General features: G+C 34.3%; 1 protein-coding gene across 3 annotated transcripts in view; it reads right to left on the bottom strand.

Annotated features, from left to right (window-relative positions):
• Positions 1 to 15,184, bottom strand: part of LOC143225293 (vesicular glutamate transporter 3-like) — a 141,170-nt gene that overhangs the window by 42,171 nt on the left and 83,815 nt on the right. For all 3 annotated transcript variants that reach the window (XM_076454437.1, XM_076454435.1, XM_076454436.1), the window contains exon 3: positions 10,334 to 10,592. In XM_076454437.1, coding sequence (XP_076310552.1) covers positions 10,334 to 10,592 — 259 coding nt within the window. The remainder of the gene's footprint in view (positions 1 to 10,333; positions 10,593 to 15,184) is intronic.

Here is a 15,184-nt window from a genome sequence, read left to right as displayed (position 1 = left end):
ACGTTAAGTAAACAAAAGACACAGTCGTCCAGAATGTTTCATCGTGTATAGAGAAAGAAAGAATGAGTAAGTCAAAGTGAATATTCAAAGAGATTACTCTTTGGTGACGACATTACTGCTGCAAGCTCGCGTGATGTTATGAATAAGGAATTTCCACCAAATGTAGCGAAGAGCGTGAGCGCGATACCTGATTTAAGGAAAAGCTATTAATAATAAAACAAATACTTATTCAAGTAGATTAAGTTCTTATATAAAAAAACATATTGTTAAACATAAACATCACCAACATTTGAGATCATGTTATAAAAAATCTATCTTTCTATTAAGAATATACCGAAAATATTGTTAACAGCAAGAGTACCGAACTGATTGATATAACAGTAGATTCGTATTGACGATTTTGCTCAGTTATTCATCTCTCAAATAACTATAAAATAAATTGTTTTCCAGAGTAAAAAAAGGACTTATTTTCCATGCAGAGTAACACTGTAAAAGCTTTAAATAGTTTAACATATTTTTTAACATTTGTTAAATGGCCTGATGTTGATTACATCGCGTTGTAAGACGACGCACAAGAATATCATATAAAGCCCATCTAGTTAAAAGTAATAAACAAACTGAAACGTGCCTAAGTTGTCCTGAAACTTGTCAAAAGAAAAAGTCACGTGACGTCTTTTTTTCGCGACTTTTTAAATATTCAGATCTCCGTTTCTGTAGCTTCACCAGTGACAGATTTAAGTAAGAACACGTAGCAGAGAAGGAGGTTACACCGTAATATGTGACTTGTCTTTGAGAGGTAAGCTTTCAAGTAAAATGTTAAAAAAATGTGTATAATAAACTGTAGATATCAAACTCATCCCGGAGTACAAAGAAGTTGGGACGTTTTTAATGCTTTTAATGTTTCCTCTCAAGGCAGAAAAGGCACGTCATGGCCAGGTGGTTAGGGCGCTCGACTCGTAATATGAGAGTCACAGGTTCTAATCCTTCTCACACCACGCATGTTCGTCTTTTCAGTTGTGGGGGCGTTATAATGTGATAGTCAATTGCACTATTCGTTGCTATAAAGAACAGCCCAAAAGTTAGCGGTGGATAGTAATGACTAGCTATCTTCCCTCTAGTATTACACTGAAAAATTAAGGATGGCTAGCGCAGATTACCCTCGTGTAGCTTTACTCGAAAATCAAAACAAACAAACAGCACATAAAAAAATTTGGCTAAAAACTGGGACATCTGGTAACTCTGTTCCTGAAAGCGTTTAACTTCAAGCATCTACATCTATAATAATTGGATTTATATAGATAAACATATATATAGACAAAGTAAATATTTGTATTTCTTTAGACACGCTTTAATGATATTTTAATAAAACTTTCAATTTCATGATAACCCTTATCAGAGTTAATAAGCCATAATTAAGAAAAGTTATTTTCTGTATATTTTAACACATCATTATTGTATAGTCTGAATATTGACACACATGTCACGAAGCTGATCAATGTAGCATATAAAAGCCAGCAAAAGAAAAAAAATCCAATAACAATGTTTTGGTTAGTTTGCTGGTTTCCCAAAAGTGGGCCGAATACCGACTGGAGGGCTCACTTGTTTTTAGTACTTGCACAACTACACAGTAGTGTGTTGTCGGTCAATCAATCAGTAGACAATAAAATGATGTCATGTAAGAGACGCTTAAAGGTTTAATTTGTATTTTCGTGAGTGTCGGTAAAAAACGTGTGTCTTCTGCTGGTACAGCGGTAGGTCTACAGATTTACAACGCTAAAATCAGGGGTTGATTCCCTCGGTGGACTCAGCAGATAGCCCCATGTGGCTTTACTGTAAGAAAACACACACACATGCCATGAACCACGAGAAAAACTTTTCACTCTATAGGCTACAACACAGCATGTCATATGAGCCCCAAAACCGAGAAAAGAAAATATTTGTTGCTCTTAAACTTGTTTTCTTTACTCTTAAGCAAGGACGCTTTAAAGGACCCTGTGGAATTACGTGTATAGTAAGATTCATTAGAACTAGTAACGTCTTGACGATCTACCAGCTGCTAACTTACGCCCAGTTGAAAAATTAACTACTCTTTCTTACTGCAGAAGCAAACAAAAACAATCAGATATATACTGAACATCGAGATTTTATTAAAAATGAAACTCTTAATAACCTATCATGATTCCGTAACTGAGCACTGAGAAGAATTTGGTATATTAGCATTTGAAATTTAATAGCCAATGAAATATGTTAGAATTAAAAATATAAGCACCAATCACTGTGCTGGTATTTAAAATGTAAACATCGATGCTTTAGTATTTAAAATGCAAGCACCAAGCAATGTATTTAAAATGTAACAACCATTTATTGCGTTAGTATTTAAAACGCAAGCAGCAATCAGTTAGCATTTAAAATGTAAACACTAATTAGTGAATTAGTATTTAAATTGTAAACACCAATTAACTATTAGTATTTAAAGTGCAAGCACCAATCAACGGTTTAGTATTTAAAATGTAACTGCCAATCAATGCTCTAATAAAATATAAGCATCAATCAACGTGTTAGTATTCAAAATGTAAGCACCAATTAATGTATTAGTGTTTAAAATCCAAGTAGCCAAGGACACCAAAAGTAATTGTTTTTTTAGTTTATCGGAAGTGCAAAGCTACTCAAAGCTAAACTGCGTTAAAAGTCTGCAATTTTGAGCTGATAGCTAAAGGGAACGCAACTAACTAGTCAGCAGTCCCTGCCGCCATTTCTTGAGTTATCTTAGTCGTATAATTATAGTTGGCTGTTTCTCTTATAACGCACCTACAGCTCCAAAGTACGAAGTGCAGTCTTTTCAATATTGGAATGTGAACCATAAATCTTCGGATTTACATTTCGGAATAATAACCACTTGGCAACGCCTGGCCATTTGTTAGTTTCAAAAGTTAGTGCAAAATTGTGAATACCAGCCAATATGTTACTATTCAAGGTGTAAACTGCTCAATATAGAAAATACAGAACAAAAGGCGATACATTAGCATGTAATACCTCACATGGAACAGGAAGTTGCTTTCTGTAGAAATCTACCTTTTTTCTTCTTTTTTTTTAGCTTGCAAATGCATGCTGCACGACAACACGTGCGTAGAGTATTTTTTTTTCATTGCAGTGATGAATTCTACAGGGAAAACCTTTTTAAGGGGAACTTCGCAAGTAGAAAGGTTAGCAGTTGGAATGTTATTTCAAGAGCTTTTTTCTTTTAAGGACATAATATTTTTATCTAGCTATTTATTAAGCGTCAAGGAAGTAGCTCGTATAGAAGATATTACTACGCACGAAGCGAGAGATATTTTTAAACACTTTATGTCAGTCAATTTTAAACTAAAACCAGCTCTTCTACGCTTGAAAATATCTTGTGTTTGAAACAAAATAATTGTATACTGATAATTTACGAAGAAATTAGCATACATAAAAGCACCAGACGTGTGAGCCACAAAATAAACCAGACTAGAGTTTTGTGCGAGTACGTATCAATATACTAGGTTCTCACGATTTCTGAGATACCAAAAGTAAAACTAGAATTGTCAAAACTACAAAAAGAATTTTTTTTTTGCTATCGACACGATTAACTGTTTTATTATAATGTGCTAAATAAAAACTACCACTGTTCAATATTTTACACATTTTTCTACATGGACTAAAATTTTGTTTTCCCCAATGTTAAATACAGTTATACCACGTCAAATAACTAACATTAAGACATAAAAAAAAATTTTTCCGGTGTATAGTTTAACGTAAGATTATTCGCGACAGAACGTCACAAAAACAACATTAATGTGTTAGACTTTTATCGTCATGTGCTGTTAATAGATTCGGCACGATCTGTGTGCATTACTTCCTAAAATGAGAGAAATAACCGAGTCGCTGCTAGTCTGCTAAAGTAATGTGTTAAAAATGTATTCAACTTCATGGCTAAAAACAGGTCACGAGAGAATGAAACGTTTCTCGCATAAATCAATACCCTAAAACCACTATTAAGAAAGACAGGGCTATAAATAAAACATTAACATTGTCATAACAAGGGGAGCAGCTACATACCGAATTCGGCTACTGTTAACTACAGGGTAATAAAACAAAACAGGACTCTGACAATGGCTGCCAAACTTTTAAGCAGTTGACAACCAGAACAGCCATTTATACCATTAATACCGTATAACAGACGATTATAAGAACCAAATTCTTCTCACTACTAAAATGTAACATATAACTTTGAGTTTGTTCCTATACGTATGAAGGTTAATATATAAATTTCCACTTAATAGGTTTAATGTATATATACATATATATTTACGTATATAGAGAAATACAGTTTAAATAAATAAACAACTACATTATCTCCTTTAATTTAATTTCCTACTGTTAATGCATTCAGAACGAATGAAAACTTCCCCTCATGTGGTTGTTTTTGTAATTAGTTTATCTTAAAAAATATCTTAAGCGTTGTGTCTTTCTCCCCATATATAGTACCTGTATGTAATTGCGTTTGCGTGTGAATATAAGCATTATACTGCATCTTTCTAGACTAAGCCAGTAAGGTAAGCTCACACATATGGATGAACACACAACAAAGAATTAGGAGTTCCAAGGTTTTATTTGGTAACTCTATTATAGATATTTATCTACAATTTTTTATAATCTTCAAATAATAGAAAAAAGAAAAATACGTTAAATTAAGAAACTGACGAACTCGGCGTGAAGAAATGGTTACAACCAGTTTATTAATAATCACAAGCTTTTTTACTTAATTTTGCAATTAAATAAATCCACCTGACTTCTTCAACTCCGGTCCCATCTGTAGGTCCATAAGACCACTCCATCTTTAACTTGTAAGTCCACCTGACTTCTTCGTTACAGCTCCGGCCTTAGGAACCATAAACTCTTATCCTCCACCAAACTAATCTAAACTTCTCCTTTTCAACTATTCTTCTAAGTCAATAAAATTACTATTATTTACCAATCAGCCAAGGCTTCTAATTCTATTCTATTGACAAATTAGCTTATCGGGCGAGAAGAAGATGAATCATGTTTTTTGAACATCCCTGATTATTTTTCAACTTTTCGGTAAGAAACTTTGAACTAAAATGATTATAGTATAAAATAAAATAAACACTGGATAAAGTTTAGCATAATAATGTGAAACCAGTGTGTCTCCAACGTAAATATAGGCTGGATTTTTTGTATATTTTGAGTGTTTTGCACACAGATCTACCCATTTATTAACTTCTCACGAAACAATGCAAAGTCTCCATTTACCAAACTCCCAGTGAAGAGTTCTCTAAGAAAGCCAATAGAATGGTATTAAACCGGAAGATCACAATTAACGTTGGTAAAGACAGCCGAATTCCACGTGAAGGGTCAGCACCAGTTGATACAACTTCTGTTAATGTCACCTAGCCCTAAACCTTAGTCCAGATTTCTTTTAACCAGTTTTAGACTATTGTGTTCGTCATAGTACAAAAAACTCATTTTACATGTAAACGAATAAGGCGTTAATCGTTTAAAAACACCGATACGACAACATAGAAAGAAGATACGATCACAGAGAAAAGGAATAAGAGGAAATAGATAAGACAACAGACAAAAATGGATAAAACAACACAAAAAAAACAAACACGACGAATGAGGAAACACATGTGATAACATAGAAAACAGAAACGATAACAGATAGAAATATTAGACAACAGAGAATACAGAATGACAACGAAGAAAACAGATTAGACAACCATTAAAACAGATATAATAACAGTGACTTTTGATGATTAACGAAGAGTGTATTCTTAACAAACTAAGTTCTTGATGTTAGTGACCACTATTTAAATAATGTAAATGTTAATTTCATTCATTATTAGTTCTCTCTGAGTGTTTGGTTGCTAGGCAGCACATTACCATATCTGATATGACAATTGGACAAGTATTTTCTCATTCTATGCATGCAACCACTTCTATAAATCTAAAGTACTGTAACTCCATACCTCACATATATATCTAGTCTTTCATTGACGGTAATTCTGTAAGACATTTCTCTTTAACAAACAGTCCCTGTTTGTCACTCTTTGTTATCAGTGTCTTGGAAAAGGTTCTGAACCTCTCCTGCTAGTTTAAAAATATGTTACCTGAAACGACTGGACAGATTTGGTCTAAGTGTATATTGACTAATTAAAGGTAGATGACAAATAGACAGAACTTTCTACAAAGAAAGCTAAAATTTTTAAAATCTGTCTAGCAGTCTCAAAATTTTCTTTGTAAAAATTACGCGAATCCTACAGTTAACAACTAATTAATCTGTATCTTCGACATCAATAAATTTCGCGCGACGTCAGACAACCTCATCATTAATGAATTATGAACACACTTCCAACATGGCCAGATGATTAAGGCACTCGACTCGTAATCCGAGGGTAGCGGGTTCAAGGGTACCGTCACACTAAATACGCTCGCCCTTTCAGCCGTGGGGCGTTATAACGTGATGATCAATCCAATCATTCGTTCGTAAAAGAGTAGACGAAAGGTTGGCGATGGGTGGTGATGACTAGCTCCCTTCCCTCTCGTCTTATACTGCTAAATTAGGGACGACTAACGCAGATAGTCCTCGCGTAGCTTTGCGCGAAATTCAAACCAAACACTTCCAACAATTGTTCGTTCTTAACTTTCTTTTATTATAATAAAAAACTAAACAATCGTGAAACATTAACTCACAAAGTAATTAATTAATAATACATACAATAAACCGTTTTTTATACGTCCTAGATACCGTTAGCAACTAATTTATCCAGAACATTCCCTGTACTTTATGAACACAGTTTTTAATGCTCATAACATTATTTGCTTTTCTAAAATTAAACTGTATATTTGTCTAAGGCTATGGAGATAAATTTAAGTAAGATTTAACTTCCTATTTGTAAAATAAATCTTTTATTAACCATGTTACATGATCATATTTAAACTTCAGTCGTCTCTCTCATATAATACTTTTTTTTTTATACCTGTTTTCCATTAAATCGGGTTTTACTCAGATGTAAAGCAATAAAATTCGTCTCACAGAAATTAGCTATTGATCCCTAAAAATCTGTTTCTAAATATTGAGCTTAACAGTAAATATGCACTGGTTTTAACAGTAAATTGGTGTGGAAAGCCATGTTCTATAATGAAAGGTTTGTTGCGGTTTTTGGTCCGATGATAGTACATTTCAACATAATATTTCAACATGTTTTTATACCTCAAACAAACTACATTACAACAACCTATATTTTACCAGCTCGAGTAAGCTTAGAGTTGTTAATTAGTTTATTATATTCATCACCAGAGAGATGTTTTAAACTCAAAATACGTTTTATTGTACTCATATTATTACTAATAGTTAAAACTGGATATGGTTAATTTTATTAACACCAGAGGCGAGTTTTAGTGGACTGGTCTATTTTTCGCCATTCAGTTGCGTTTTGTCAAATTATTTCAATCCATTTTCACAGTGTGCTTATATGAAAAGGTTTTTATACACTAACCTATTCCTGAATACTTGGAATCATATATTTAGTTCCTTATCAATTTAACTACACTACCATCAAAGTGACTTGACATTTAAATCACTTTTATTAGACAACCATTAGCAGGTAGATGAAAGTCTAAAACGTCTCATCAACTAAACGTGAGCCCTATCAGCAGAGATGGAACGCTTATATCAAATACATTTTATAAAACTAATCTCTAGCTTGCCAACAACAATTTGCAACATCTAACTAATTAACTTAATCAAAATTAGGAACGTGTGTTTATGTTTAAGAATTTTGATTTTGGTGAATGTTATTATCAGGCGTCTCATCGAACTAACATCATCACCTACGAACAGCTTCCTTTATATGTAACACACACGTTGTTTTAGAAAGTTTTAATTGTTTCTTTCTGCTTTCAGCAACCACGAATTCGATATTTTCCCTTCTGATTAATCGAGATTTCTATTGAAGTGCGTTTTCTTTATTTTGTTTTTAATAGTATCGTTATATAGTCATAACACACTTTATAGAGGCCACTGCGACGCAGGTTTACTCAGTTATATTTAATCTTTATAACTAGTTTAAAGTTTAGTAGTAGATTTTTATCTACACAATTTCACCTCCCAGTAGTTAATATTTTACTTGACGAAACTTAGTTGAATGGACGGCAACTGCCTTTTGTAGAAACACAAATGTGGAGAATCACGTTTCGAAGCATCATCTTCTGCAGTTGATGTTTCTTCATGAACACTCTCTCAAAGAAATTATTTTTACTTATACATAAATCTATGTATTACAATTCAACTGATTTGTTAAGAGCTTTCTTGTAATTAAATAGAGTGTCACTTTAATATCTCCTGGGTATTCATACTATCCGCAATAATTCTTTTATGTCCATCCCACATTCGACCGCTATAATAGATAAGCAAGCCCACTCGGGATTGAACCGTTTGAGTTCCATTGGCTCTGTAGTTAAGTTACTGCGCCTTATCCGTTTTGTATCTTACTCTAGTGTTATCGGTGTGACAATATGGGTTATCTGTGAATGTGATATTTTAAAAAACTTGTCCTAACGTTTGAACGAATGGGTGACTTTTGTTCTTATCTCTAAGGTCAGTCTCGTCTTAGCTCTTGACGTAAGATGTAGAACATTTTACCAATTATCTTTGTGTCCAGTCTGTTGTTAGTTCTAGCGTGAAACCTAAACTTCATGTTCTAATCCGATTTGGTGTGTTTGGAATTAACCATAAAGCTACAAAATGGGTCATCTGTGCTCTGCCCACCACGGTATCGAAACTCGGTTTCTAGCACTGAGAATCCACAGACACACCGCTGTGCCACTAGGAGGTAAATAATGTCATCAATCAGCCAGCGTGTAATAATTCGAGTCTTGCTGTATAACTTACTGCTATTCAGGGTCTGTTAACCGCGTTACATAGTGGTATATTGTTGTCCAAAGTTCAAAGAAAACAACAATATGACGAAAGCAGATCTTCCTATTCTTGAATGCCAGAGCAATTAGAAAATTAAAAACTGAAATCACGTTCTAAGTCAAGTAACGCTCTCATTCACAAATGCAAGTTTATAATTATGAAAGAGAACTCTTCGACCCAAAAAAGGACATTTCTTGGTAAACGATAATATCTTATCATATCATTAACAGATAATAAAGAAAAGATTTGAGTTAGGGAAGTCTCACTAGTCAAAATGTTCCCACATTTCCACCCACGCCTAGAAATCGATAACTATTTTCATGAGAAAGACGGACGTACAAACGGGTATCACGAGAATCTCATTCAGTAGCAATACTTATGAAGCCATACTTAAAGCTCTCATGGAAATTACATGCTTTTGGTCTTCGTACTAAACGTGATTTCGAAAGGTGGCGCTCACTTATAGTGACGATTCTATGAAAAGTTGATCAAAATATGCAGTTTGTATGTATGTATTCAAAAGCTCGTTACACTGAAATTACACGGATGGAGAATGTAAGAAGTATTTCCTAGTTTCAGCGTAGTTTGTTTGTTTATTGTTAAGTGCAAGGTTCTATAATAAGGTATCCGTACTCTTCCCAATGCAAGTATCGAAACTCGAATTTTATTGCTAAAAGCATTCAGGTCTTTCGCTCAGTCACTGGGTTTGTTTGTTTGATTTGAATTTCGTGCAAAGCTACGCGAGAGCTATCTGCACTATCTGTCCCTAATTTAGCAGTGAAAAACTAGAAAGAAGGCATCTAATCATCGCTACCACCGCTAACTTTTGGGCTATTCTTTTATCAACGAATAGTCGGATTGACCGTTACATTATGACGCTCTCACGGCTGAAAGATCGAGTATGTTTAATGAAACGGAGAGTTTCCCCGCGGCCCTCAGATTGCAAGTCACTGCATGGCACTTTCAGTAACACTATTCAGTTCGAAAATATTTGTCATGTTTTATGTCAGAACATTCACAGTTCACAAGAATAAAACAATTAACGTAACATTGGTGATATTGATGTATCAGTTGATTATAAACGATTTGTTTCTTTGGTTTGTATTGAATTTTGCAGAAAGCTACAAGAGGACTATCTGCGTTATCTGTCCTTATTTCCGAGTGATAGACTAGAGAGAAGGCAGATAGTTAACACCACCAACCACTCAATTCGAATAGTGAGACTTAACAGTCAAGCCTATAAACGCACTCATGGCCTCAAAGTGCAGAATGTGTCATTGTTTTCTTGATGGTAACAGGGCGAGAACCATGAGACCTCACATCCACAGAGAAGTACGTTATTATCGATAATATGTAAATGTCACTTACATCATCTGTCGTGTTGCTAACCATCTGAACAATGGCTACTCCGAGGTTGCATCGTATACCAAAGCTGATTAGAAATCCGAAAAAACTAAGTATAGCTATTGAGTATCGCTTGGAGAGGTTAGGGCAGCAGGGACAATTAGGTTCCAAATACTGTCGCCAGGATTTCTTTTCTTTCGGTGGTTTATCTTCATCATAGAATTCTTCCTGCATTTCATCATGTTTCACGAAACTTTTTTCATCTTCTTTTTTCTTTAATTTTCTAGATAGATGACAAAATAAAATCTCATTAAGCTTTTGCTGTACACCTAGTAGTAAAAACTTTAATAAGCTATTAACTGTACCTTCATTTACATTTTGTAAATAACATTTGAATTGATTGTTTTTGATTGGAATTAAGCACAAATCTACACAATGGGCTATCTGTGCTCTGTCCCCACGGGTATCGAAACTCAGTTTCTAGCGGTGTAAGTCCACAGACTTACCACTTTGCAACTGATAATTGAGTATAAGATGTATCAAAGTAAGCTACAAATCGAACATTAAATCTTGTATCATAATAATCGCAGTTTATTACAAAAATATTAGGCGATAACATTTCAAGGACAGTTTGACAGATTCCTTTAAATACTCGAATTTGTAAGGAATTGCTCTACAAAACGAAATGCACTTTCCTTTATTAAACTGGTGAAAAATTGAGTTAAGTAACGAGATTTAACATATGGATACACATTAAAATGCTAGCTGTGTTGTAGTAATTACTTGTAATCTTCCTTAACAAAATTATATTAAAATGCTTAAGTTTGCACTATTGTACAACTGACTCTACCTTAATCGCTTGCCTCCTATTCGAGAACGTCCTACACCATAGAAACTCCTGCTGTTACACTAGTATGCACATCCTATAGTGCATTTAAATACAGTTTTCATATATCAAGGCCTGACACAGAAAGTAACTTGGAGACAAGATGTCATAAATGTAGCTGATGAAACTGATCGTCAAAGAGGAGTGGTTAGTGAGTACATCATTAGGAGTATGAGTACCCGCAATACTCATGATTACAAGAACCCAAGTTATCTGTGGACAATACGATGAAGTAACTTCTCAATCTATGCAAACTTTGAAACAGGTGAAACGAAATAACACGTCCGGTTTTCAATACATCATGCAAAACATTAATGGCCTTTCAGGACTGTAGGCTAGCATGTCAAGTTTCTGTAAGAAGTTTGATGCCGCCTGGTTTCACCAGAGAACTGCAGTTCATTAGCCACTTGTCAAATTTATGACTGCTGAGGTTTCATTTACTTTTGAACACGAAAAACGGGATGAAGAAAAACTAAAAAAGATATAATCTGAAGCAAATCATATTGTTTGCATCAGAGAAATCTGGTGTTCATCACTCAGGTATCTGCTTTTTTGAAAACTGGTGAAATAGAATCCTACAATTAACATATTTTAGCTCGTTCAGACTTCTTCCACTACCAGTAGTTAACTGAACAATGAAAATTTTGTTTTGTACTCTTGTACGGTTATTATTAAAATAATGTAGAGAATAACGTTTCGACCTCCTTAGGTCATTATCAGGTTAACAAAGAGAGTTTGCAACTGACCGTTGCCGAACACATCTCTTAAGGAAAAGAGTGTAAATGTGTACGGGATTGTAGGGGGCGTTACAGCATATGTTGGGTTATTAATTAGTATAGGTATGAATGTGTTCATTTACATCGGTTTAATTTTGGTTTTAGTTGCCGTATAAGTAGGGCTTCTTTGATTTTGCGTTTGTTTATATTTATTTCCCTACTTAATATCTAAGTGTTTCCTATGGTTATGTTCTGTTTATTTGATTTGCAGTGTTAAAAAATGTGTGAAGGTATTTTTGTTTGTTTGTTTCTCTAATAGAGAAGTCGTGGCAATTGTTGCAATGTATTTCATAAATAATGTTGGTGTTGGTTGTCAGTGTAGTTTTTACGTAATATGGACTTCAGTTTTGTACCTGATTTTGGAATAAATTTAGTGTTTACTGAAATGTTGTGTTTTGTTATAAGTTTTTTCCAAATGTTGGTTATTTTTTCGCTTATATTGGGAATGTATGGTATGGAGCAGTGTAAAGTTTTTAGTTTGTTGTATCTTGGGATTTATTGTTGTTTGTGTTGTTGATTTATGTGGGTGTGTGTATAATTTTTAAACAGTTTTTTTAGTAAATTTGTTGATGTTGATGAAATGTTGTTTTATTTTGTTGATTTCATTATTAATTTTATCAGGTGAACATAGTTTTGTGGCTGTGTTTATCTGTTTTTTTAATATGTTGAGGTTTTGTTTTGTTTCATGTGCTGAGTCCCAGGGAATGTATAATCCAATATGAGTGATTTTTCTGTGGATTTCTGTTTTGAATTGTTATCGGTTCTTGTGATCTTGAGGTTGAGAAATGATATTTGGTTAGTTTTTCATGTTCACAAATGAACTTAATTTTGGGGTGTATCGAGTTAACGTGGCTAAAAAACTAAGTGTGTGTTCTGTAGATGTGAATCCCCAGCAATTGTATCATAAACATATTTGTACCAGTGGCGTGGTAAGTGTAAGGCTGAACTGATCGCTCGAGATTCATTCTGTGTCATAAAAATGTAAGCTAGAACTGGTAACAAGGAATTCCCCATACTCAAGCCATTTATTTGTGGGTAGTTTTGGTCATTTAACACAAAGTTATTTTTGGTGGTAGTGAATCCTATAAGAGTTACTAATTGGGTACTGGGGATGTGTATCAATGGGTAGGGGGTTTGGATATAAAGTTCTAAAGGTATCTTGCAGGCTTCGGTAGTTGAGACTTCTGCGAAGCCACATCAAAATTGACCATTAAGACTTAAATCTATTCTTGACCATCTAAACCATAAAGTCTTAAAGTTAAAAGAGTCCAAATAGTGAAAAGGCATGTGCCCAGCAACGGTCAGTTGCAAACTCTCTTTATTGACCTAAAGATGACCTAAAAAGGTCGAAACATTGTTCTCTACTTCACTTAATAAAAGTTTTAATACCCATATCAGCTGTCTTGAGATACAACTTTACTTCAAGTGGGTTTCTCGTCATCACGAAAATTTTGTCTTATTGTGAAATTCAAAGCATTATTTGAATACCGTCATTAAGGAGTATGCGACTTTAAACATAGGTTATAAAACTTTAAATATAGGGTATACGGCTTTAAATATAGGGTATAAGACTTTAAATAAGGGGTATATGACTTTAAATATGTCAAATTGCACGTTAAATGCAGTGTAAACTAATTCAAATAATGGATAGGATCTGCCATTTCAGCTACGGAATCCGATTTTTTTACCACAAGTATCGAAACCCATATTATGCAGAGCATTAGCTCACACACACACATGAGCATTCAGATACATTTTCTTAATCACTTGCTTAGGTCCAGTGGCTCAGCGTTAAGTCTGCGGACTTCCAAAGCTAAAAACTGGGTTTCAATACCTGTGGTGGGTAAAGAACAGATAGCCCATTGTGTGACTTTGTACTTAACTCCAAACAAACCCTTGTACGTAATGACATTTGAAAAAAAAAATATATATGGATCAACTTGGAAACACAGCATGATACGGAAAGAGACTTGTAACAAGCGCTAAGTTTAGTGTGAAATACTGAAGCAGGTGAGAATGAGCTAATACAAATATCAGCGGCAAACCAGTACAAGTGACACTCGACGAAACATTTGTGTGTCTTAATAAATAAAACAAGTTTACTGCTGTTTTCCACTGATCATGATCAGTTGTGTGATATAATTTGTCAATATGATTTGCTGGACACTATACCATGAGCAAGATGAGGGAGTCGAAAGAATTGGTATAAGGGTCAATGTGAAAGTTGCTCAATAAAAGGTCCAATATTCTGTGACCAACAGAGTATATATTCACCAAGAAAATTCCATTCTGTCATGCGTTCAATCTTTGCGTACTTCAAGCAGCTGGAAAATGAAATGGCTATTTCATACAAAAACATAGCGTTCAAGGTCTGCTGATTTCTGTGACATTGGACTATCAAATCAAGCGCTGAAAAACAGTTACCTTCATAAACTCGATGGATTATGAAGCGTGGTCAAAAAGTATTCATTTCCTTTGAATATGATAGCCTAACGACAGAGGCTTTTCCAACATAAACTACGCTGAGGACTATTGTCAAGATGCGCAGTTCTCAGACAGAGCCTGACTAGACGATATAAACTGTAATGATGTGGCGAAGTTTCAAATCCTATTTTACCTTAATATAACAGACTGAACCCTTGGGATCGAATAGAAACATAAATTTTAATGCACTAGGATAATGTACTACTAAACGCAAGGTTTCATGGATCATTTGTACTACGCAATTATGTATCGAACGAGCCATAATTTATGGACTTGTAATGTGTTTAAACTACACATATGAGAGAAGAATAGATATACACAGGTTGACTGAAAGTCTATGTAGTCGCTTCTAACAATAGGGACCACGCACGTAAGGTTAGGCAATAGGCCTCGACAAGAATTTTCCGTGTTTCTTTACGTACAGAACCCTAATATACGAAACTAATCATTTCATTACTCAAGATGCATCTCTGAAAAATGGAAACCTGATTTTATTGCTCAAGACGAAATGCTTAACGACAGCCAAAATCTTGTATCAACTTGATAAAGTCACATATTTCAATGCGTTAAATTCCAAGTGTTTTTCTTGTTCTTTTCAAATACGATTATAAATTTAGCAGCTTTCAATTGGGGTACCTTCATACTTCTGCATAACTTTAACGGCTTTGATTTGCTACTTTGGGTTAATTTTACTAAACTTTAACAGCTTTAAACTGGCACATCAGAATA

Source organism: Tachypleus tridentatus, chromosome 9 (genome assembly GCF_004210375.1).
Source record: "Tachypleus tridentatus isolate NWPU-2018 chromosome 9, ASM421037v1, whole genome shotgun sequence".
Taxonomy (NCBI): domain Eukaryota; kingdom Metazoa; phylum Arthropoda; class Merostomata; order Xiphosura; family Limulidae; genus Tachypleus; species Tachypleus tridentatus.
The sequence above is the reverse complement of the archived record's forward strand: the minus strand, read 5'-3'. Positions and strand labels throughout refer to the sequence as shown.